We start from the raw sequence: 26,829 nt of genomic DNA on the forward strand, positions 1-26,829 counted from the left end.
ACCTAACATCAATCCTGTGCATGTAGGGCATGTACAGATACTCTAAATAATAGTTTTCCCATTGCAATGGTACTTTAAAACAAGTCTTCCTATTTTAGTAAGAGGCTTTAGCAAAAAATACAACAGTGCATGTTGGTTGGTGTTTCCGAGTGTTACCTCTATTGGCCTTTGTGCTATGATTCAATCTGCACCAATTTATTTATCTCCCATACTTGAGATGTATTTATCTCCCATAAATATATTACCCATAGTAGACAACGCTCAGCAGTCTTCCAGTTCACAGGAGCAGAAATCTGAACATTGTCTACTGTGGGTAATACAGTACCTCATACATACACACTTTAAAACATGTTGAATACGGGCGGCACGGTGTGCAGCAGGTAGTGTCACAGTCACACAAATCTGGAGGTTGTGGGTTCGAGTCCTGCTCCGGGTGACTGACTGTGAGGAGTTTGGTGTGTTCTCTCCATGTCCGCATGGGTTTTCCTCCCATGGTCCAAAAACACACGTTGGTAGGTGGATTGGCGACTCAAAAGTGTCTATAGGTGCGAGTGTGTAAGTGAATGTGTGAGTGTGTGTCGCCCTGTGAAGGACTGGTGCCCCTCCAGGGTGTGTTCCTGCCTTGCGTCCAGTGATTCCAGATAGGCTCCGGACCCACTGCAACCCTGAACTGGACAAATGCTTACAGACAACGAGTAAGTAAGTGAATGAATGAATGAATTATTTCATTAATTAAAACCAAATGGTTGGAAATTTATATCCCCTTGTTCTTTTTTGTGCTACACAGGAGAGTGTGTAGCCACCCCCCCAAACTAAGTTGTAACAGATAATTGGACAGTTGACAAATGGAGCATTTTTGTCGCTAATATTTTAGGCCTATGTGCTATATGATTCTTGTATAAGATTTTGATAACTTTACCTGCATGTTTAAATAGCTGCCAGATGTATAATAAATGATTCATGCAACATTTGTCAGCTTCTGAAAACCACAACTCAGTGACCAATAGCTTGTCAGATACAATGAAACTGTCAGATATGATGAGTGGCTATACAAAAATATATTAAAATCTGATTTGAGGAAAGTAGAGTACAAATTTTGTGACTTGTGATACATATGCGGAGTAATGACCCTAAACAGAGTAATAACGTAAGCAAAAAGCACACAAACAGGCCTTGATCAAACCCAGACACACAATGACTGAAAAATGATGATTGCGCCAGAAAATGTACAGCCAAGATGTGCACATACAGATAGTGAGTTATACAGTTATGATCTCACTGTTCTACAGACATTTATTTTGGCTCGCCTTTAAATTTGGATCTCAAAATTACCCTGCAGACCACAGACACTGGAAGTAGCAATGAGTCATTGAGCTGTTCTGACAACCCCTCCCTCCCCACTCTCTCTCTCCTCGTGTCCTCATGTGGATCCCGAAAAAAGCTGACACTACCACAAAGCTCAAAATAGCTCCCAACAGTGCAAAAAATAAGCTTCAGTCTGGCCCAGAGAGAGAGAAGAAGCAAAGAGAGGGAGAAAAAAGGAGGAGAGGTCATCAGCAGCACATGAAGTCACGTTTTACTGCAGCCTGCGTAAATGGTCCGGCAGTATTGTCAGTCATACTTTAGCTTCGGTTAGCGGGTAGGGAGAGACAGAGATGAAGAATGAGAGAGAGACAGAGACAGAAAGAGAGAGAGAGCACAAAAAAGCCAGAAAGAGGCAGAGAGAGAGAGAGACACACACGACAGCAGCTGTCAGCGTTCATCTTTGCATTGGTCAACACAAATGCCTCTGTAGCACTCACAGCAATGAAGAAAAGGAAGGTCCAGAAGGAAACACACATGATGCACCAAGACCACTTTCGGCAATAACTCCATGACAAGAGCCCAATTTCATGTGTGTTGTTTTACAGAAGAGGGGAAGCCCTCTTTCTGTCAGCTAGATCATTATGAATGGTGTGAAAGAGTACGCAAGACAGACTGGATACACCATAACTTAAGGGAATAGGAATAGGCAGGTAAACCACAGAGAAACTTGGCGTCGGCCTCTTCAGACTGAGTGTAAAACAATGTGCGCGCATGTCTGTTTGCTGGAACGTTCGAGAAAAAGATTAAGGTGTGACTGAATTAGCAGCATGTTACTTCTCCCCCTTGGCTTTTTGAAGTGGCTGTTTTACAATATGCAGACACATTAACATGCCTTTAGAGGGCTAATGCTGTGTGTATGTGAGGAGAAAAGAGAGAAATCAGACCAAGTTAAAAACAAATCTCAGGACAGACCATTCCCCTAACTCATCCTTCTGAAGATTAGACAGCTCAAAAAGCTCAAAGACAACACAACTACATTATAATTAAAGCGATACTCAACACCCAAACATATGTCACTTATATTATTAGATACAACACTGGCTAAACAGGTTTTTATTGGGCTTTTTCTTTACTCGGCTTAGATCAATCAGCTGATCTAAGCCGAGTAAACAATGTACAATAATTACTGGCCAAAATGTATTTCACAAGTGTTTTTTTCTTCCAGTGACAAGGTGACCCATTGACCTTCACCTACTCCTCAGCACAAAACCGAAAGAGTCTTGAGCAGTGATAGTGTAGTGCCTTTTTCCCCTCTCCCTCTCCATCCATCTCTATGACATAACAGAGTGCAGCCGAGCACACAACGCATGCTGTTGAAGCATCTGGCGCAGCCCTGTGCTACAGCACATCAGGGCTGCATGTTACTGTCGAGGGAGTAAAAACGTGGATGCATGTACATGGAATACACCCATTCATTGCCTCAGCCACAGCCCACCTTGTGATACACTGGGGTGCAAAACACATTAAGCTTAAAACTTGGACTGTTTTACTGCAGTAGTCCTAGAATTTAAAGAGTGAGCTCTGAAGCAACGGTGCTGATGTGAGACCAGACCACCCTGTTCACACAAGTACAGTAATAAGGGAATGCTTAAAATATATGAAAGATTTCAAAGTGTAAACCATTCTCAGAGCTGTTCTCATATTTCTAACTCTCTTCAGTGGGGAACCAGGTAATGTTTTGTCATTTCACCCCAGTTTCATGCAAGACTGATTTGGACATGAGGTTTGTTTGTTTCCCTCCCAAAAACACCCCCCCACCATTTGGCTCCAATCCCCTTTCACTGAAGCAGGTTCTGAAACACATTTCCAATCTTTGTTTTATAAATCACGGCTGATCTGATTAATCCCCATTTTAAAGCCATTGGGATCTTGGCTCTAACTGCTTGTCAACAGCTTATAACCAGATTCACAGCTTTACACTGCTAAGTATTTTTATCAGATCTTCATTCTCTCCTTCAAACTTTTGTACGTCTGCCAAAAACGTTATATTTTAAAGCATCTAAACATCAAAATGCGGTTTTGCATCCGAGCAGCAGGTTAAAACATAGAAATGTTAGCAGTGGCTAAGATACAAGCTAGTAGATACTAATTATGAGCAGTCACAGGCACTACATTTACTTCACAGAGTCTGTTTTCACGATACACACAACAATCATTTCCCTGTTAGGGAAAATCATATGCTTTATGTGCGAGATGTCAAGAGGAAAGTTACATTTATCCAAATGTTAAAAGACTTGTAAACGAAAGATATGTAAATGAAGCATGAACTGAAATAAAGACCTATGTAAACTTAAAGCAAAAATAATGCTAGATTATATGTAATATTGCTTTTTAAATTTTGGTAAAAGAAATAAGCAATAAGCATTATGACTGTTAAATAGTACCCTATAAAAATGCAAATGTTCTAGAAACCTAGCCATTGTGTTTATTTTTTTTTTCTATTTCATGCACACACTCTCTGCAGGATCAACATCTGAATTCAACATGTTTTATTTTCTAGGTGCTTAAAGATTCTCAAGATAACAGAGGTAAAAAAAAAACATTAATTTAGTACATAAATATATAAACAAAATACTTCAACTGAATGCATATTTAATCTTTGATGCAGGAGACAACCGATCCCTAAATCATTACAAAGCTGAAAAGGAATTATCTGCGTTAGATCGGATCATAGAGAAACATCTTAAACAAATCCCATAACTTTTGACTAAAAGTTGATTCAGTCTACGTTCACCAAGTACATGTTCCACAATTTAGATAGTTACAGTAAAAAAAAATTTAAGTGTAGCTGTTGCACAGGGGGTAAAAGGTGGGGAAGTGTACGGTTGGGCCTTATTGGCTTGGCTCCCCCTGGTGTTCAGAAGAGACGCAGAAGATTGTACTTTACAAACTCTTTGAAAGATGTATGAAGTGACAAGAAACGCCTTTTTAAAATCGGAGGGGACTTTCAACATCAGCACTTTGCAAAGGGTGCATCTGACAGCCTGCACCCAGTGGATTCAGTAATGGCCTTAGTGACAGGGAGCACCAAGGACACAACACACACAAACTGGGACACAACGAATACATACACTACTTACTTCGCCTTCATTCCTTGGGGGCCGAATGCTGGACAGGTGGATTGTCTTGTACTCGCCAGAGTTCAACTTTACAACAATGGCATCGGCATTCACAATCTGCATCACCTGTTTGGGGAGAGAGAGAGAGAGAGAGAAATATATATATTTTTTTTATTAGGATAGTAATGTTCTACTTGAAGGACATGGAACATAGCTTGTTGCCAGAGAAACAGCTTTATAAATCCAACATTTCTGTGTGTGACTGATGAAACACACACACACACACTTCACCCACTCTTTGCTGACAAACAGCTCTACTTTTCTCTCTCTGTTCAGCCATCAGATCCTCCAACTTCACAATTATACCACTATTGCGTGAAATGTCAAAGAACAGTAAGCTGTAAAATAAAGGGAATGGGGGTTATGAAATTTGCCAAAAAAAGTGGGCGAATTAAGTAGATCAAAAAGATTACAGAACTAATTATTAGCTCAGGAATACACACAGGCCTGTGAGAAGGCTAAGCATTATTTGTAGAAGAGTGGAGAGCTAGAAAACGAGAGAGACAGAGAGAGTGAAAGTCACCGACAGGTCAAGGACAGAAATGTGGACAGACAATAGTTAAATAGAGCCTCATTCAATAACAGCAATGGGATTGCTTCTGCTGTGTGTTCTATTGCACACATTCGTATACGCCAACAGGAATTTAACAGCATTTAAAGTCAGTCAGAGATTAGCTTATAGAGCCCTAAGCTATTCATAATGAACACAAATTAGATGTTTGTGTATTTTAAAGTCAGCATTTTTGAGGTCTTAAAGCTGTAGTACAGAGGAGCAGAACAGATACTTGGACAGGTGCAGGTAATAGATTAGACTGATGTCAAGATGCAAGGAAGCGGTATTTACACAACCCCCAACATAACCCCACCACCTTATTCAATCTAAACTCAGGGAGACCAAACCGGTCTCCAATGGCGATGGGTATAGGAGACAAGTCTGTTATCGACAGGATTATCATGGCACCAGATCATTCAGCTATTAGCTGAGCCATCAGTGTGGAAATGAAAACAGCCTACATACAAAAACAAGCACCCGCCTCAACACTCAGCAACACTACTTGGAGCAACCTCTCCATGGAGACGACACAGCACAGTGTGCACTCAGGGATAAAGACACACCCCTAAAAAGCAAGGTCATATCTATGTGACCCCACACCCCCACCCCACACACCCTCCACATACTCCCTCTCCATTTCTCTCTCCCTCTCTTGAAACAAATGTGGAGATCAGTGAGGATGTTGCTGTAAAATGGCTGGCCAGCACATTTGCTGGTTAATTAGCAGCTGCATATGCAGAGCGCTTCACTGCAAGCTGCCAACAGGGACATCCAGCCCAGCTCTGTGACTCACTCTGCCACTGCAGATCACGGCCTGGCAGGAAGATACTGCCACCCACAGGACAATGCCTGAGCTATGGCTTTATGGCTAATAGAGCAGCAGCACTAGTGTGTTGTTTGGGATTTGAAAACAAGCTCATTTAAAATGTTCACATTTCAGTCCACCTCCGATGCACAGTGGACTACAAAGACAATACGTACCTCCTCCTCTCTACATTACATAACCTTCTTGCACTCATGCACTTGTGCACAAACGTACGAAAAATTTTCAAAGACTATCCTCTCTCACAGGGCTCAAGGAGATCCGAGGCTAGCTGATGCTGATATAAATGTTTTATTCTCGCTGGTCTTTTCTGACTCAGGAAAAGAAAAAAAAAAAAAGAAAATAAATATTGAAGCTTTTGAAACTTATTCTGTTAGCAGACCACAAAGTGACACCTTTATACAACCAAAAGGTCAATGATGAATATTTTAGACGCCTTGAAGTTCAAAACAGATTTGGGTTTTGTTTTCCTATTTTATTAAACACATTATACCAAACTGGGAAGAATTTTGCAAGCTCTCAAGCACATCAGGGTCACAAAGTGTTTCACTTGTCCCAGCTGTCACCATCCACTTCAATGACATCCATTACTTCAGTAAAGATTCTTACCCGCAGCTACACAAATAAATAAATAAAAATAAAAACCTTTTCTAAAGAGGTATTCCAACCTCTCATTTTATTCCCCAACTCTTCACTATGTCATATTAGTGGCAGCCAGCACTGCTCTGGCATGCCGAATGAGCTCCGGGATTAATGTGGCATTCCATGTCTCGCTCGCTTGGGCCCAGAGCAGAGCGAGGGCCTATCAGCGATAATTGAACAGAGGAGCACGGCGGGCCTGCTCGAGAAGACACAGGGACGGCCGCACTAGAGTAGGCAGAACCAAATGGAACACCTGAGGCCAGCAAGGACTGCTTCATGGCACATTCAGCTGAGCCCCACAGTCTAAACAGCACTACTCAACTATCACACTCTGTCAGTGCACTGAAAGGAAGTGTGCATGGTAGAGTTTGATATAGAGAAAATGAAGGCAGAAAAGGTCAGCTGTTAAAGAGCATGAGAAAGAGATGGAAATGTCAGCATTAGACATCATAAATAGGTTATTCAAAAGAGGCTCATTCTCCTGTACGTCTATAAAAGAAAGGAACCTATATTTAGAAATCCAAGACCCCCTCATCCAAAGCCATGTTTCAAACACTTGCAATTCTTATAAACCTTTAACACACTGGGCACCTTCAACCAACCTCCTAGAGACACAACAATGGCATATCCGATTCATTTTTAGGATACTGACTATCAAACTAGAGCACACTAGAACACAAACTACTTTGCTGAACAGCTTCCCTTTATGCTATGCCCAGTCGTTCAGTTGATGCAGAGGTCACCAATCTTATCCACAAAGCACCAACAGAAGGAAGCACACCTGGTCCTCTAGTTTGATCAGTTGGCCTCAGTTAGAAACAACTGATTAATTAGATGACAAATGTTCATACTCGAGCCAAATTAAAGCATGCAGCCGCCACAGACCAGCGGATCAAACTGGTGATCCATAAGATATGTGGTGCAGCTAACTCCAATCACAAACAACTTTAACAAATACATACATTAACTTAACATGTTAATAATCACACCTTGTTACTTTTCTAGAGTAAGTTTTACACTGATGGATGATGAATTTATATTTAACATAAAAAGGGAGGGGGAAAAAACGGCTACGATATTTTATTCTACGAGGAGGAAACAGCATATTAGCCAATTGCAGTGCCTGTGAAACAGAAAACAACTAATAAGTTTTAATCTTCGGGCTGGAGGGCTTGACTGCAGTGGCAACAGCTAAGCTAATCCATCATTTGTTTGAAATCTTCACAAACCAGCCTAAAGTGCCAGTTTAAAGTTATAAAATGAGTCAATATAATGGCCAAGTCTGACATTTACTTTTACTTGGAAGACTGAACTAGACTGAGTAAGGTATGATGAAGGGACATTGAATTTTCTCAATTTACTTTAGCTGCCAATCTTTAAACTATGTCTGCCTCAGACAATGTGGATGCTTTACCTTAACTTCCTTTTTGAATAGAGTTAAGTTAAAACATGAATTAACAAATAAATGAATAAATTAAATTTTAAAATAATAAACACCAGCTAATTTACCCAAGTAAACTTTATTTTTTTATTAATATAAACGCAAAAGTCTGTTTATTTGAACTCACCTTTGCCACAAACTGTCTGTCCTTCTGGTCCAGATTGGCAGTGGGAGCCACATAGTCTTTCCAGATCCTCACTTTACGCTCTTTAGCTGATCTGCAGAACAAAGATCCGACTATAAAAACCTCCTCTGGGGCACTGAGAAAATGAAATCACTGTTCCATACAGAAATGATGGCAGACTTAAGCTACTGAAGTTAAAGACTTTATCAACCACTAATCTCAAGTGGTCAGCTTTATGTTTTGTTTTCCAGGTTTCGATTGTTTATGATTGACAGGGACTGACCGTTCTGCTGCCCGCAGTTTCTCTGCCCCCTGTGTGTACACCGCCATAGACCAGTCAACACATCGAGCAAAGCCCTCCTTTAGCAACAGCTCTGTGATATTCCCATTCTGTAAAAAATAAATAAATAAAAACAAATTACAAACACACACAAAATCTGAGAGCTTAAACTCCAACAGAGAAAATGAGTAATTGGTATTATAACAGCAACAAAGAGTTACTTCAACTGATTTACAGTGACCTGCTGTTTTAAATAAACACCACCTGCAAACGGGCTAATTTGAATAATAGAGATCCTAGTAGACAAAACCAAAGTCTGTGTGTTTTTATCAGTTGCAAACAGAGCATGAAAGACAGAAAGACAAAAGACAAAAATTATCTTAAATAGCTAGAAGTTCTGATGCAGAACCAGCTGCTAATAGGTCAGGAGTTTGGGAAATCTTCGGGAATAGTGCCATGCAAAATATGATGAGGCTAAAGTGATACTGTACAAATGTATCCGGCATTTATAACATTTTATGCGTAGGTTAAACAATTAAAAGACCTTTCACCAAAGGTATTTTTAAAATTTCATTCATTATCTCATTTCAGAATGTATGGGTCCTGACCACTGAAAGGGCACAAATAAAAAAATGAACAACAGATAGACTTTAGTCTGCAATTGTAGAACCACAAAGTGCTCTTGTATGGACAGTTGAGCTGAGAGAATAGAAAGTGAGTGTAGAAACAAGGAGGTGGTTATAATATTCTGATATGAGTATGTTTTAATCAAAGAGGTGAATAATGACATTTGAAATAATATATTACCCGTTTACCATTTTTTGTCAAGTGGCATACATTTAGGATTTACACTCCAATATTGAAGGACAAATTCAAACTTTTAAACAAATACACTGGATACAAATACCACCAAGATTTAACTAAGCAATAGGTAAGAGCCTCACATTGGATAATTATTGCACGGGTGATTATGTTTCAGCTGGCAACAAGTTATTTAACCCTAACTGATGCAGTGAGTAGATTCTCATTTGTTAAACAGCCATGTCGAAAAACACATCCTAGGGTCAGAGGGGTCAAATTATTGCCATGCATCAAGCAGAGAAAACATCTAAGGAGATCGCTGAAACTAATAAAATTGGGTTAAGAACTGTCCAATGCATTATTAAAAAGTGTAAGGACAGTGAGAACACATGTCTGAGGAAGGAATGTGGTCAGAAAAAAAATGTAAATCTTGAACGATCGTGATTGGCGATCACTTAAACACTTGGTGAAAATAAAATGTAGAAAACAGCAGTAGAACTCAAATGTGTTTCATAGTGAGAGGAAGACCATTTCCACATGCACAATGCAAAGGGAACTCGAGGGATTAGGACTAAACAGCTGTGTAGCCTTAAGAAAACAACTTATCAGTGAGGCTAACCGGCAAAAATGGCTTCAATTTGCTATGGAGCTTAAAGTTTGGACTCTGGAGCAATGGAAGAAGGTTGTGTGGTCGGATGAGTCTAGCTTTACCCTGTTCCAGAGAGATGGGCACATTAGGGTAAGAGGAGGCTAGGGTAAGAAGCTTCCACAATCAGTGATGGTTTGAGGAGCCATGTCACCTACTGGTGTAGGTCCACTGTGTTATATCAAGTCGAAAGTCAGAGCAGCTGTCTACCAGGACATTTTAGAGCACTTCAGGCCTCCCTCTGCTGACAAGCTTTATGGAGATGCTGAGTTCATTTTCCAGCAGGACCTGGCACGTGTCCACACTGTCAAAAGTACCAATACCTGGTTTAATAACCACAGTATCACTGTGCTTGATTGGCCAGCAAACACGTCTGAACTAAATCCCATACAGGATCTATGGGGTAGTGTTTTTTAATTGAATTACCAAAATTTTACATCTTGATAATATTCTATCTTTTTGAAATGCTCCTGTAATTGGAAACCCATGACAGGTTTGTATAATTAATTTTATACACAGTTGTACAACCAAATTGGTGAATACTCTCATTCATAAAGACTCCAAAACTCTAAACAGTAAAGTTCCTATAATGTTGCTTTTCAGTAGATCATGTGGGATAAAATATAAAAGGAAAAGTCTACACTGATGTGCTGAATATTTACCTAAAACATCATACTTCGTCAGTTTCACACATTTTCAACACTATGTGTAACAGAGTTAATGTTGTGTTTGTTTTGTATTTTTGGCTTATTTATTAATGCACAGCAATTTGGTCAACATTCGTGGTTTTAAAAATGTGCTTTATAAATAAAATTGACATCGACTAAACTATGTCATTGTCATTACAGAGGATGGGAGTCCTAAGACAGCACAATTGTCTTTGCTATTTATTTATTTGTTTTATTTAAATTACATTTTTTTTGTGGGTAGGATGGGCCACCTCCATCCCCCACATCATCATATGGCATGACACCAGCCAGCATGTGTATCTGTCAACTGATGTGACAGGGCTGGGCACTCAATGTTCTAATCTGGCACGTAGGACAGGCCAGTGATGGAACATTCAGAGCACTGCGAAAAGAGATGGTAGCTGACATCACGTCTCAGCGGAAGACGTGCTTCTCACCCTCCCACCATTTGTGGCACTGTGTGCAATAGTTCAGTTTCCATTTCCACGCAATAGACAACTAATGACTGGGAGGGGAGGTGGGAGGGAAAAAATAAAAAATAAAAATCAGTACACAGTAAACAAAACAGAGCTAACTCCGGCTCATTTACTGCAATGTTTCTGTTGATAAGTGTCTAATAGATGAAAAAGTTAAATTAACATGCATATCCATAAAGTCGGGGTAACTAAAAGTAGCTGTCCAGTGCAACCGGCAATATGCCTTCTGCACACATGCTGAACCAGCAAATTGCTTTTTTGGTTGTTAAACGTATTACAAAATACAGGAAAGTATATCAGTATACATGCTGAATAAGAGTCAGAAAATGAGAGAGATCTGATAGGAAGAAGGTACATTTATGAAGTCTGCCCTGAAAAAGGATCCTTTGCTTCCAGGAGCTGCTCCTGATAGGGTCAAATGAAGCCCTTAAGTGGCCTAGTGCTTGGCCTAAATGAGGGATAGGAGTTGCAAGCGCTTAGCCCTGAGTCCCACATGGGGAGACACTGTCAGCCCTGACAGCACATGCACATTTTCTTTTCATAACATGGCCGCCAAGTTTCACCCACATGAGGGCAGACTAAAAAGGGTCAGCATGAGGAAAGTCATGTCTGAAATGGAGCTGTAAAACGTAGTGTGTAGAGTATCACAGCGCCTTACGGTACAGAAACTAGAGTGGTCTTTTGAGAAGGCTAAAGAAAAGAGAAGACTGATAGATGATCTCATGATGTGAAGTAGGTCAAAATGTCCCACAATTTTACCTTCGAATGATATGAGAAGGGAGCTAAATGTTTCTCTTCAGCTCTCTAAACCCTACTGGTCATATGACGGGATAGCTTCCTCTTTAGAGTCTTACATTAAGCAAGCAATCTTGAAAGAAATGATGTTCAATTTTACCTCAACACTTGTAAACTTCATATACTAATCTACTGGTACCAGGCCCAAACTGTGCTGAGGGCCACCCAGTCAGTATAGAAAAGTGAGAGTTCAGCATTTGAACACACTGCTTCCTGGTTGTTCTGCTCACATTGTGCTGACTCTGAGCTGAAGTGCGAAGGATGGTGAGCAGAACTCATGGCACAAAGCCTTCCACTCACTAAATATGGCTATGGTCCCTGGTTGGGGGGGGCTCAAACATATTCTTATCTATAAGCAGCTTTTTATTCTTATCAATAAAACAACACTTATCAATCATTCTCAGAATCAATTCTAAACTCATATGGCTGCTTGAGTGTAACTTGTGATCATACCGGATGGAGGATTGTGCCCAGGATTATCTGGTTGGGACAGGACTCCAGAATTATCTGCACGTCCCTTTGAAGCAGTCGTGACTCTGTGAAGAACTTTGCCTCAGCTGCAAATGGCTCAGGGGTCTCTGTTCCCTCAGGTTCGCGTTTAAATGTTGGGCACTGCGTAAGTCAAACATAGATTTCAAAACTTAAATGTACAAACATTGGTTTTTAATGAGTTTCTATATGGAATGAAACATTGGCATATTACATTAAAAGCTATATATAATTTTGTAAAGAGTTTTCTTGGTGACTTAAACCACACAATTTCTTCACTGTTCTACGTTACATTAGGACTTACCTTGATTCCAGATAACATCACTGTGACCAGGTAGTAGTCAGGCAGCAGGAGTGCTCGCACAACACTGCCATCTCGAACATGTTCAATAATTGCTGAATGTATGAGAGAGAGAGAGAGAGAGAGAGAGAGAGAGTGAATGAATATGAGAACATCAGGGAGAGACAGAGGTATGTACTAAGATATAACACCAAATATGAAAGAGCAGAAAAACAAGGAATAATAAACTAAAAAAATAATATATCACATGACAAATATGACAGCTTCCATGAAACGTGGAGACGCTAGGAACTAATGCTAGCTGTGCAGGTGCTGCAACATTTCTCAAACTTTTATTTTCAGTCTTGAAGGGCAAATCATGGTCCGTTAAAAACAGGCCACCAAGTGAAACAGTATCTTAAGTTGTACTGATAACTCCCAAAACCCTCAGCCTATAAATCACTATTCTTACACTGCAGACCAGTCACAGAGCTTAATATATTCCCTGAACAGGGGAACACAGCCAATTCTTTAAAGCCATTCACTCTCATCTGCAGCATGCTGGCTGGCAGTGCAGTGGAGGTCAACTCTGAACAGTATCTGAGTCACTTTTCAATTTGACTGAGAGAAATAAGCTCTCTCTCTCACTCTTATGTGGGTGAAGGAAAAAAAATATGGAAAAAGTGTTGCTAGAAATGACACAGTAGTGGAGCATGATAAGGGCCAGAAAGTCCTTACAAGTCTGAGACATGAAATATTAAAGTCTTCTTTAACAAGAATGGATTTACACCATCTAGCAACTCTCACAAAGGCACAAGTAACATGTGGTGTTACATTTGACAAGTGTGTGTGTATTAATCGTTTGATATATTCATAATGTAATATGTAAACACACCCTAACCCTGAACTTGTGTTAATAAACTACTGTTAAAACAAGAAAGAGTACAAGAGATTAAGAAGCAGTTTCTTACCGTTCACTGGTTTCTGATGCAAAGAATCCACAAAGTGACGAGGGTTCTCAATGCTGTACTTCAGGTCACGAATTGTGTGCGACCCACCACCTTCAGACCACTGGCCTTTCTTAGCAGCCTTTGCTTGGTCTTCCAAATCACAGAGCCTGGCCTGCTCAGGACTGACAGACAGACAGCTAGTTATTCTCTTTGCAGACAGAGTTTGAAAGCAACATGTAAGTAACAAATGGAAAGTGATTAGCTTACGCTAAAAGTTTACCATGATATTAAAGTTTATTTAAAATTCAAAGTGGGATAGAACAAAACATCCTCTGACATTACAGATCAAATGCCAGCAGTCCATCAGAGGATTGTTAACTAGCTTTAGCTTTGCTGTGTTCACAGTGCTGAGGCCCAGATTGTGAAGCAGCTCACAAAGATCAGGCCTCTTTGAGGCCCCAGCAGCTTGTGATAAACCCTTCAAATGCATTAGTTCATTATCAAACCCCAACACATGTTTCAATTAAGTCCATTGTTGTTCAAAAAGCCTGTGTTATCTTGAAGGAGAATTAAAATGTCTGACCACGACAGACGGTCGTCAGAAGATTTTTAATATGTGCCTATCAGTTTAAGTCACGCAGGCACAAGTATAGGAAGGATAGGAGAGACAGAGAGCGCGCGAGAGAGAGAGAGAAGGTTAAAAACAGAATGAAACCTAATGCATTTATAGCAACAACAAAAAAGGGAAACAACAGGGGGGAGGGGGGAACTAAGCTCTATGAAGCTGTTAAGTCCAACGAGCTTTTGATCAGACTACCAGATCAATGAGCATGAAGAGAAGTGATTGTGAGACAGGAATAAACAATGAGCTATCGGATACAGAGAGGATCCCTCTCTAAATCAATCACTCAAGTTCAAGAGGACTTACTCAGCTTTGGAGTGTCTATTCTCCAAAGCCCCAAAAGGCATTTTACAAAGGAGAGCTCCAAAACCGCATGACGCAAGTTATTTTGATTCAAAATCTCCGCTCTACAGCAGTAAAATTCTGGCCATCTACTGCATATTACACAACCCAAGGAGCAGGCCTTCACTTATGCAGCCCACCCCATAAGTTTGACAAAACTAAAAGATGCTGCTGCCAAGTAAAAATCTCACCTTCCAGCTGTGTGTGTGTGAGAGAGAGAGAGAGAGAGAGAGAGAGAGAGAGAGAGAGAGAGAAAGAAAGAAAGAAAGAATGAATGAAGCATGGTAATGCCATCACGACTCCTGGGGTCCCCAAGAGGGGTACTAAGGATCGTTTCACACTGAAACTCATGTCTGCCATTATGCATGACACAGGTGAACTGATATTAAGCTGAGCATCAGTGAGGCAGGACAGAAGGTGGTAAAGGGCACACTGAGAGAACGCTCAGCTAGATATGGGTGGGTAAAAACTCTGGAAGAAAAATGGCAGGTCACTTCAGTGTGTTTTCACTTCACTGTGTTTTAATGTTTAAAAGATTTAAATACTAAAAGGATCTACAACTCTACCCAGAGTTCCTTCCAAAGAAATAACACAGCTTTTAAACAGTCTTCTAGTATTGTGACTGAGATCTCAATTATCGAAAGCAAATGGTCCACTCCCACAAAACTCTAACTCACCATGTGCCAAGATATCAATTTACCTGAAATATTTCCTAAATAAATACACAAAAGCACACTATTTAAATTGGTCCAAATGCAAATAATGCATGATATGAAACAGATACCTATCATGACTATATCCAAAAAAGGGATATTTGGCCCAAAACAATGCTTTTCCAAGCACTATACATCAGTGTTCATGCCAACAACAATTGCTATATATCAGTATTACACTCCATGTAAGAAAGTGTGGCTGTGCTCCATAAAGCAGTTTATCTCAAGAATAAATCTCACAACCGCAATGCAAGTGACACCTTCCATTACTAAGTTTCCATTACTGTCACTACAACCTTTACATTTTAAATGCCATACAGATAATTACAACTTCATGACTATTACAGTTTCTTGTGGTTTATCATGCATGACTACAGTAAAACCTTTCTGTCGCTCCCATTAGTGTCATCATGTTAATGCACAAATAACATTTAAAAGATGCTGCCATGTTCAGTTTAAAAAGTGGAAGCATTCAAGTACTTGAAGAACAAAAATACCTCAAATATACATTCTGTATATTAAATAGGGCCAGGTATCCAAAAGCAGTTAATAACAACCTAAGTATCATTAATGATGTTCTTTAGCTACTGAGCATTTAAAATGTCCATATCTTTATTGACTAATGAAAAACATGCATCTCCTAAAATAGTAACTATTTTTTTTCCTCATTCGCCACTAAAGAAAAAAAAATAATTAATCAAAAAAATCTTCCATAACGTTCGTTGGGCGTCAATGTAAATAATAATAATAATAATAATAATTTTATTCTAAATAATTTGAGAATTTATTGGTCCATTCTTCAAGATTTTCACACAATGTGAAGGACAGCTACTATGTTCCAATGATGCAGTAAATAAAACAAATACTACACTGATAGAGGGAGAAATGCAATGCAAGCACATATTTTAATAGAAAAGCCATGATATGCTTGCAAAATTTATAGCCAGATAATGAGAGCTGTAGCTAGTGCTGGGCAATAAAACAATATCGATATGTTTTGTGATGAATTTTCGTTCGATAACAATGATAAGTTTTGGGTAATAGAGATCGATAAACCTTCATTTCTATTCCCAGGTAGCACAGCCAGCTGTACACTATCTGGCACATATACTCATGCTATTACCGTAAATGAACCGGCGACCGCATAAACATGAGAAGGTTAACAAGACTATAATAGGTTTAATTCAAGTGCTTGTGTGTATCTATTAAATATATATACACATTTATATTAAATATATGTTATAGTCTCCAGTTCGCTATGTGTTTTTGGAGAATATTTTGTCTGGTATATCAACCCCCTGTCAGAACACAAGCACAGAAACTTTCCCTCTGGCACAGGGAGAATCCGGTGGGGTTTTCATCACTCAAAGTGTATTTTCATGCCGGGAAATGTTTTCCGGTTTGCGAGAGCACTGTTCGTTGCCTGACGTGGTTTTCATTCATTCATTCATTCATTATCTGTAACCACTCATCCAATTTAGGGTCGCGGTGTGTCCAGAGCCTACCTGGAATCATTGGGTGCAAAGCAGGAATACACCCTGCAGGGGGCGCCAGTCCTTCACAGGGCAACACAGACACACACACATTCACTCACACCTACGGACACTTTTTGAGTCACCAATCCACCTGCAACGTGTGTTTTTGGACTGTGGGAGGAAACCGGAGCACCCGGCGGAAACCCACACAGACACAGGGAGAACACACCAACTCTTCACAGACAGTCACCCGGGGCGGGAATCAAACCCACAACCTCCAGGCCCCTGGAGCTGTGTGACTGCGACACTACCGTGCCGCCTGAGGTGGTTTTCCACACACAAAATTATATTCTCTGCTCACAAATTTTTAATTGGCTCTGATGCCTGGGTATGCTCCGGACCCACCGCTTCCCTGAATTGGATAAGTGGTTAAAGGCAATGAATGAATGAACATGCAAAACTGAAAATGTTCTAGCTTTCCAACTGTTACAAGCACTGTTCTAAGCCTTCTAATGGGTTAAGTGCAATATTATAGTTCAGAACTTAGTAGTGTTCATTTATTTATTCATTTGTTATTTTAAACTCTTCTTAATCTATCTTTGTACTCTCTCTGCTTCTTTAAAGGCTTGAGGTGGTAATGACTTAAGAATGTTTTCACAACACAAGACAAAGATATCATTACTTTTATGTGGTAAGAAAATGTTATTATTCCAGTGAAAATCTTTCCTTGTGAATTTGATTAATGTGCATACTATATGCGGATATATATGTTGTACAGTAATGAACATTCAGTGTATTCAGTCTATATTTTTAGAAAGATAATATCGCCATAAATATCAAGAACGATCAATATACAAAACCTCATCTTGAAAACATTTTTGGCCATATCTCCCAGCTCTAGCTATCATCTATTTAATGACTGAATATTTCATTGCATATTATTAATTATCTCCAAATAACAAATGCTCTATGACAATGAGCCAATGCTGAGGTCAAGATGTGCACCTTCTCTACGGAGGTCTGTAAGTTTATTAAAGTGGTAAATGTGTCATTTAATTGACTTTTCTACTTTTAGGTGCCTGAATTACTAAATATATATGTGGAAACCTTAGACTCAAGCGCATAATCCGTCACAATAAAGATAAATCTCACTATACTGCAGACATTAATTGATTTTTGGCTCTACTGTTCTTTATCAAATCTGAGCATCATTTGAAAATTCTGGGCAAATCTACATTTGCAAATAACTGGTACGTGTAGCTATTCTGCTATATAGTGTAGTCAGTGCATGACTCAGTTTGTTTTTTTACACCCCCATACTAGACTTAGTCACACTGTAGAATCCATAAACACAACTGCAAGAGCTGAAAGAGTGTGATAAATAATATGTTTTACTCATATGTCATTTAATCAAGATAAAACCACAGAGTGTTAAAAGGTTATTGTGTAGCGTGACAAAGATAAATAGGTGCCTTAACTGGACAAGCACAACCACTTCAATAGAAGCAACCTTCCCACTGTGGAAGGAGTTTACAGCTCAATTTTTTTTTTTCTAGCAGAATAAATTGCCTCAGATGTGTCTTCCTACTTGGAGCACATTCATTCAGGCACTGTGGCACAAATGCACACAATACTTACTTGGTGCCTCTGATGCCCTCTCTGCGGACTGTTGCAAGTCCCTCTGCAACCAGAGACTCCGCAATGTTCTCTCCTGTTGTGTCTGAGAAAAACAATGAATGAAAAAATAAATATGTGATTACTGCTTTACCTCATTAAACCAGTATGACAACCTACCACCTACCAAAGCAAAGCTAAGAAAGTAGATGCTGATCAGTTACTACAAAGCATGCTGATGCCTGCTCTTACCTTTCATCAAATACTTAATATGAACTTATGACTCCTGTTCCTAAGTCTGTGTTGACCTTTGATTTTGACTCTATATATTTGTTTAAAGAGTTGTTTTTTGTAATACTTCCACACAGTTCAAATGAACAGTTTTTTGCAATAGTTAAACGATAAAACGATATATGTACATTTTAATCAAACGTATGAGCCTCAACTTCATTTGTCACATGGCAAATATGAAAGCATGCAGCCCGGTAAAATACCATCAGAGGACTGAAATGTTGGAGGGAAAAAAAAAAAAGCAAAGCAAATATTAAAAATAAAAAACACTGATGATAGCCATGATATTGAGTTTGAACACATTTGCTGCTTACCCTTTCCGAGGTATACCATGCCATACTCTCTTCCTTGTTGGGTTTTGATCTCAACAGTAAAGCACACCTCTTTCCCAATCATCTTTTTGCGCAGGAACTCACGAGCCTGGAAAGCCCAAGGCTGTAAAAAGCACAGAGAGGGAGTTCAATGACCAGTAGTAATTTCCTCTAACCACAAGAGGGAGCAACCCTGTAATTTATTAACTTGCAATCCAGAAGGTTATATCCTCCTTCTCAGTATAAAAAAGTAAGTTTCATCACCAAGGTTTGAGTATGACATCTAATACTCTTTTCTAATAGCTTAACAACACAACATTTAAAAAAATAAATAGGTTTAAGCACCTCATCTTGTGTGTCCTTAGTGTCAGGCTGATTCTGGATGGCTCTGCGGGCAAGTGCCCCAGCTCGGACATTGCTGAGGTTGATCTGTCGTTCTGGAGGAGGACCACCTCGCGGTTGCCCTCTTACTATGATTGCACATCCAGAGAGGACCTATGAGAGAGCCAGAAAATGTCTTATCAATACTTATCTTTAAAGAAAATGAGCATTAAATCTAAACCTAATTACAATAAAACACCGGAAAGTGAAACATGCACATCTTCAAAAGTTGTTCAAAAGAAACACAAACATTTGGCAGTTCCTCAATGAGTCTGTAAATACAATTACTGAATTTAAGCCTTATCTTGGTAACCTTGCTGGTAGGAGCACCAGGAACCTCTGACTGAAAATGAAGTTAACAAAATGAAAGTCAAATAAAAATGAAAGCTCTTAAAGTCACAAACAGCAGTCAAACTTCACAGACTAAAGGAGAGAATCTTAGCCACATAGAAAGCAACTGCTTGGAAAATGATTGAATTGTTTCCAGAGCATAACGTTTTATCCGTTTTCCTGTGAGAGATCCCAGATTGGAGAATGTATGAGAGGAGGCAGTGTAGAGAAAAACGAATATAATGGCGTTACAATCACAAAACATGTAAAGCATATTAACAGGTTTAAAGCAAGTCCAGCGTCGGCAAAGCTTTTCTAGAGAAGCTTTGAATCTGATGGGAAAGTGATATTTTCTCAACCGCAGCTTTTAAGTGGACCTAATCTTCACTGGAGCTAAACATAAAATGACTGCTCTGGTAAGGTGCTGAATGCAGTTTTGGTTCTAGTCGCATTTTTTTCTTTAAAGTGTCTGAATTTGACACTATTTACACTTTCATTTAAAAAACAGCTGAGTGAGCCTTCGTGATTTTCCTTCTCTTCTCCCACCGAGGTTAAGTATAAATGAGAGGAGCCATTGGCCAAAGCTCCTCCGCTAACAGCTACGTGTCAGTTTCTCGGAGCAGCCCCTAGTTCAACATCTGGAAACGTAAACTTTAACGTTAACCTTCACTAAAGCTCAACAACATTTTCACGTTCAGCGGTTTATCAACAAAATATGCAGCACTAAAAACAACTGGAACTGCTGATACTAAACTTATAGGAAGCCATAAGATTAAGTTAAAACACATAGCCGTTAGCAAACGTTCACAGGTCTCTAACGGTCCGTCGCTGCAAAACGGAGTACAGGTGTGAATCCATAGTAGCTTCCATTTAAAAGAAAAACGCTGAAAAGAATACATTTAAATGAAATCAAATATAGTTACTTTAAGTAAAGTTAGAGCTTACACGGTGCTGTCGAAGAAGTAGCAAGAGCATAGGTTTTCTACCTTTGTGTATTTTTCTCTTTGGGTTTTAAAAAACATAAATGTTTCTGGTTAAAACCGTGCAGTGAAGAGCAGGTGTAAAGAAAAGTAAGTGGTTAACACGTTAGCTAAGTGTGTTCTTTCAGATTTAATGTCCAAAAAGTGAAAAAGTCCAAGAGCTAATGTTAACTTGTTTTAAGAGGCGCCCCAACTGTGGAGCTTGTCTAAAGTCAGACTCAAGAAAACTGAGCAGCTGCTGGGTACTCAGAGGAGTTTAGGATGAAAACCTGTTATTTGGGCCAGCTACTAACAACTTCAAACTATCGAGGGAACAGCTGGGGTCAACAGTGACCGTTAGCCGCGTGGCTAACGGCTGTGTAACTTGTGTAAACTCCGGGGTTTGAGACTTCTTTACTCCAAGAACGGCCCCGGGCTGGAAGAGAGATGAGCGTGTGGAGCTGGAGTGTGTCTCATGGTATAAAGAAAGTTAAGTGTCGTTGCTCTACGTGTCAGTGTGTATAACGTTATATGCATCAGTGTGTGCGTTTCGTACCATCTTCACTATTCCTCTCTGCAGCGCCGGAGCTGCCGTCGCACCACTCTGAGCCGCCGCACTCACTGGAGCCGCCATAACCGCTACGTTTACTTAGTCCGCTCGGGAAAAAAGAGAGAGAGAGAGACGGAGATAGAGTGAGGGATAGGGCAAGGAGGTTCAGCAGAGCTTCGGTTAAAAAAAGACAGAGAGAAGCTGAACACGGAGGATCACGCTCACTTCACCGGAACCATGCGCGGGGAGGACGCGTCGCAGCAGTTGCCTTTACTTCCTCGGTCAGCTCGAGGCCCACAGAGCCCGGGATACAGCGCTTTCACAGTGACGCACCGCTCACAGAGCACCAACATCCGGGTCAGAGCGCCCTGAGACACGTCAGCACTGATTTAAAAAAAAAGTAGATAGAGAGACATCTAGTCTTCCTGCCTGTCTCTTTTTTTTACTTTCTATCTCTGACTCAATCACTTTTTCTTCGTTTCTTTCTTCTTTGTCTCTTTCTTTCTATATCTGGCTCTTTCCCATTCTTATCTTTCTATCCCTGACTCTCATTTTATTTCTCTCTTTCTCTCTCTCCCTCTCTCTCTCTTTCTCAGAAATGGTCATACTACTCTAATAAATAAAGCCAATTGGGCTTGGGAGGACTGAGACAGCTGTTGTCACATGTCACAGTCCACATCTGCATTAACTAATGTAACGTGAAACTATTACAGGCAGTGTTTATGATTGTAATAATAAAAAAAAAAAAATCTTTGTTTCTTCAGAAAGCTGTTTCCTCACAGTTTGTTAGCTCCCCAGTCTGTTTGTGTGCTGGAAACCATACTAATGTTTTTACTGAGCCCACATGTCAGTAAATGAGTAATAAAAACAAAGTCCTGTGTGAGTCCTCTCTCACTGTTCAAGGGAGAAAACCAGCAAAGAGCCCTCAAAACATTGTAAATCATGAAAAGAGATGAGGATATTACATTTCTGCTCCATGGGTGGGAACTATTATTTAGGTAGAAACCCATTCTAAATTCGGGAGACTGCATGAAAGTAAAGACTGAAAATACTACAAACATATACCACTCAAGTTACAAAAAGCAAAAAGTCAGCAAAAACTTAAAAAAAACATTTTTTTTCTTTTTGCTTGGTTGTGGTTTTATTGGGGGGGGGTGTTGGTGTTTGCTTGTTTTTTTTTTGTTTGTTTTTTTTGGGGGAGGGTGTTGTTTTTACAAGCTTTCTTTAAATAAATAACAGGTTTGTAAATAAATGGACTGAGTTAAAAAAAAATACAATCAAATCAATAAATGTACAAAACTAATTAAATTATTGGCTTTTTAAAACATTTTTTATTATTATTTACTGGTTTTTTACACCACCAGTCACATTGATGATGATGGGTTTAAAAAAGTAAATTGTTTGTCTGTCTTGTCTAGATCATCTCCTCATGTACAGTTCTCCTGTGTTGAGTGTCATATCTAAATGTCTTTTAAATGTTTATTTTCCACTTCTTATAATATTATTAGTGTAGAAGCCAGATGTGACTGTGTCCACTTTTAAAATATAAAGTATCTGTTAAAATGTCATTCTCATTTTTATGTATTTATATTCAGACTTATTCTTAAAAAAACATATTTTCTATAATAACTCAATATTTATAATTAAATATAACATACTAGAATATCAAACTTCAATTGTCATTCATTATTCATTTATAAAATGCACTCTATTGGCATATTTTACAGACTATTATTATTAAGCCAAAACCCTGGACTAACTTTTTTAACACTGATGTCTTTGGCACTGCAATCTAATTCAAACTATGTTTGACTATAATGAGAGAATGCAGCTACTTTAACATGCACGTTTTGTAAACACAAGTGTATGCTGCCTGTCTCCGCAGAAAAGCAAAACCAGAAACAGAATGAGAAACTGTGGAACAACTGCACATGAGCCTATGTTATTTCTGATGTCAAGTGCAGGCAGGAGGAGTATTGATCTGTGGAGTAGCAGGCCTTCAAGGTTCTCAGGGGTGATTGCGTTTTATTTAACCAAGATCAATGCTTGACTATTTTCACGGCTGAATTCAAGAGGAGTGCCAAAATGTAGTGTAAACCCTTCTGAGAAGAGTAAAGGCTGTTATATTAACAAAGAGTGTGTAATGTCCAATTAATATGATGAGTTTTAGAAAATTAAAATGGATTAGCATACGTCCACTAACCTATGACCATACAGTGTAGGTGTAGACTATGTGCATGAATTGCGGATATAAATCAAAGCGTAAATCACGGTCAAACACACCCTCTGATGCGTCATCATCATTCATGTCCACCAGGTGGCGCAACTTTATCAAATGTAGATTTGGAAAAAGTCAAGATTTCATTTAAGAATTTTGTTGCACAAAGCACGTTTCCAGCAATGTGTTGATGATAATTTATCATCCGGAGCGTAGAAGATCAATAAACATATGAATGAATTACTTAATTAATCAATTAATTAATTCATTAACCCATCATAGTAACTGGGTTTTGTTTTTGTTATTGACAGCACCTTAAAGGGAATTTCCACTGATTTTTAAAAAATCGATCCAAAATGCACTGTAAAAAAAACGTAAAAAATACGGTCAAAATGCAAATTACATTACGGTATTATTTTTTGACAATCGTAAATTTTACATTCAAGAACAGTTCCAAAGGTTACACATATACCGTAAAACCCTCCATAGATTTTACATTAAAAAATGAACATTGGTTTGCCATAAAATTAATATGTAAAAAGTGTGACAAATAAGAAAACTGACACTGAGATATAGCCATGCTGCTACAAAGTATCCTATATTCAGCCCTTAAAAGACGGTATTTCTGAACGGAGTAAAGAAATGTGCAGTATCTGTGTGACACACTCCAGCACTCGAACACAGGCTGATGGTGACCAACACACTACTCATCACACATCAACAATAAACACACACAGATACACAAAAGAATCATTCAATGCAACACAAAATCAAAAAGCATCAAATACAGAAAAAAACAAAGAAACTCTGAAAATCACAGAAAATATGGAGCAGCAAGGCATGCTGGGAGCTTCCTAATGAGCCTCAGCTCCTCCAGTCTTTGGCCACTTGTACCGCTCCTAATGGTTTGTGCATTAAACAGGGACATGTGTATCACTGTATCGTTTACAGTAAAGAGATGTTTAAAAAAAATTACAAAAAAATAGTTTTTGCTGATAAAATGTATTTATGGTATTTCAGTGTTACAGAAACTTTTTTCAAACTTTTTAGAGTCATTTACTGTAATGATTTTACGGACTTTTACTCTAAAATGTACTGCATACATAATGCATTCGGCAAAAAAAGTCACCGACAGTAGACAGGGGTTGTCATAGTTTCAAATTTTGCATCAGATACGTTCTCAACAACACACTCCAAAGGCTGCACCAGTGCAGACTCAGAAGCAGCATCTTACCCAAAAGCCTTGAATGTACAAGAGAGAACACCGTTGTGTTTACAGCTGTCTGCCCAACACGGCAGGGAGAAAGATACTCAGAAGTGAATGTGAACGTGTTTGTTTAATGTCGTTGAGTTGCATAGTTCTAATCTGAATCTAGCCATCATATATAAGTAAATTAGCTTATTAAAAATAAGTCACTGCCTACATTAAAGTATTTACAAACATGTTAGACATCAAAACATCAGAACAATCAAGTGACATACTTGTAAGCGTTGTTTAAACTATCACATTTTTAAAGAGATTTAAAAGCTAAAATATACTAAAGACAACCTGCCACCATCACTGTAAACAGTTCTGGCTCAGTCCGCTAAACTTTTAACCAATCCACTCCAAGAGCCTTTGTTTGAGGGGCCGTTTTAATGATTTGATTATGAAAAATTGACAAATCCCTTTAAAGGAATTTCAGCGTTGGAACTTTTGTTTTAACGCATTTATAGCAAATGCACCAAATGTGGCTAACGGACGTGTGTCCTGGGGTAGGACCTCGTTGGGCTGAATCGGCGGTGCTAGGATCAGACGACGCACTGAAATATCGCAGAGCAGTGTGCCACCAGGACCAGGCTTTGGAAATATTTTTCTACACAGCTGGCCGTGTTCTGATATTTCGTCACGGCACAGTTTTGTCCCCATGCGTAAGGGTAAGCCCAAACGTTAAAATGACACGGGGACATAAAGCTATGTTCACACGAGGCCCTGCGTGTTATATAACACGACGTTGTAAGAAATTACATCCCCTGAACTGTTTCTTGCTCTGTATAAAATAACGTCCTAAACTCTTTAAAGTGTATCGGCCTAAAGAGCACATTTCTGTAGCTGGGTTTCCGCCTGGTGCTCTAGAGGGAAGAGAAGAGCTGAAGCGCGTGGGCGCGTTTGGAGAGCTTTTTACGCGAGTATAATGGAGCTGTATAAAGCCCACCACCGAGATCGCAAGGCTGAAAAACCACTAGCTCAGACACTTTAAAACATTACTCCTGCGTCACATTTCGGAACAAAGCTGGCATCGTTCTTCCCCTGACTGTGGCACCACGAGTACCCGACCACCCCAAACGGCTTTGCGCACCGAATAGGGTTAACACGTTATTCCCAGCTCACTGTAAGCGGCTTTCAAAGTGGTTTTCCGACGATAGACGCGTGAATGTACCCCACCCCCGCGCGCTGTTGTATATTTCTGAGGAAGCTAGCTGAAGTAACACAGCTATAAATAATCCGGTCTTTCTCCTCGTTGGCATGGAGACGCTGGCGTTCAGAGCAGACGTTCCCCTCCATATAACACACACAGTCCACCCTCACAAATATGACAGAGCTGTAAGCAGGAGTTAATGTGTAATTTGGGCCATATGGCATTTTAAATTCCAACCTTTATTCTCACAGACTTCGAGCTGTGTGGATTTACCTAATGATGCCCAATTAGTCATTAAACAGGACCCAAATACGAGGCTCGTGTGGATTCTCTCTCGCTAATATTTGCTCTCCAAATATTTCCTCTGAAACGTTTACAGCGCATTTTATCTGCTGGCCTCGACAAGGGACATCTGTGAGGTTTTTACGCCTCCGTATTTTTTTTTTTCTAAATAAAAAACCCTCAATTGTTTCACACTCGCCCCCCTCCGTGCCTTATTTGCTCATGCTTGAAAGAAAATGTAATAAAAGAGGGCCGGATGATGGATTTATGATTTATCAAAAGCACTCTACCATATGGCAGTCGTGTTTGGAGCAGATTTTCAAATGTTTGTTTAAAAAAAAAAAGAAGAAAGTCGTTTTGATTAGCTTAGCATGCGCCCTGCTTAGCCCTGCCGCCCGAATGTGAGGATGCTTGGGTCACGTGACCATCTGCTAGTCCCTCTGAGGGTCACACAGTTTTCTTTTAGGCTACCAGTCTGAATTAGTGACCCACAAAAATGGAATATATATAATATGTTCAAGCTCATTATTTTCGCGAACTGTCTAGGGTCTTTTGATGGCCAAATATTAAAAATGCACCCGACTGAGAGACATGGCCAGCCTCAGCCAGGCATGTGCAGTAGGAAAACATTTTTGTTCCTCAGTACAAACTGCTTAACCTCAGAGACTGAGACTCAGAACTTAATTCCACTGGCACCGTACAGATTTATGGTGTGTTATATATTGGAAAAAAAAAACAGTCATTATTATTCAAACATCTGATTGGACGTATTTACAAAGAAACACTGCTGAGTGAAACTTTTGTTGTCATCCATTGATTTTGGTTCCTCTGCCTCGAGTGAAACATCGGTCTACTGAATTACTTAAAGT

The 26,829-nt window shown here is 39.5% G+C and overlaps 1 protein-coding gene across 2 annotated transcripts in view; it reads right to left on the minus strand.

Annotated features, from left to right (window-relative positions):
• snd1 (staphylococcal nuclease and tudor domain containing 1) overlaps positions 1-21,399 on the minus strand; it is a 162,678-nt gene extending 141,279 nt beyond the window's left edge. The window contains exons 1-10 of one of the 2 annotated variants that reach the window (XM_066667129.1): positions 21,068-21,399; positions 19,187-19,336; positions 18,845-18,965; positions 18,264-18,345; positions 13,495-13,655; positions 12,548-12,639; positions 12,208-12,366; positions 8,351-8,457; positions 8,071-8,161; positions 4,437-4,550 (exon numbers count right to left, since the gene is read on the minus strand). In XM_066667129.1, the coding sequence (XP_066523226.1) occupies positions 4,437-4,550; positions 8,071-8,161; positions 8,351-8,457; positions 12,208-12,366; positions 12,548-12,639; positions 13,495-13,655; positions 18,264-18,345; positions 18,845-18,965; positions 19,187-19,336; positions 21,068-21,145 (1,155 nt within the window). In that variant the 5' untranslated portion in view covers positions 21,146-21,399. The remainder of the gene's footprint in view (positions 1-4,436; positions 4,551-8,070; positions 8,162-8,350; positions 8,458-12,207; positions 12,367-12,547; positions 12,640-13,494; positions 13,656-18,263; positions 18,346-18,844; positions 18,966-19,186; positions 19,337-21,067) is intronic. The other variant, XM_066667130.1, reaches the window with a different exon arrangement.
• Between the last annotated feature and the right edge of the window lie 5,430 nt (positions 21,400-26,829).

This window comes from Hoplias malabaricus, chromosome 4, assembly GCF_029633855.1.
Source record: "Hoplias malabaricus isolate fHopMal1 chromosome 4, fHopMal1.hap1, whole genome shotgun sequence".
Taxonomy (NCBI): Eukaryota; Metazoa; Chordata; class Actinopteri; order Characiformes; family Erythrinidae; genus Hoplias; species Hoplias malabaricus.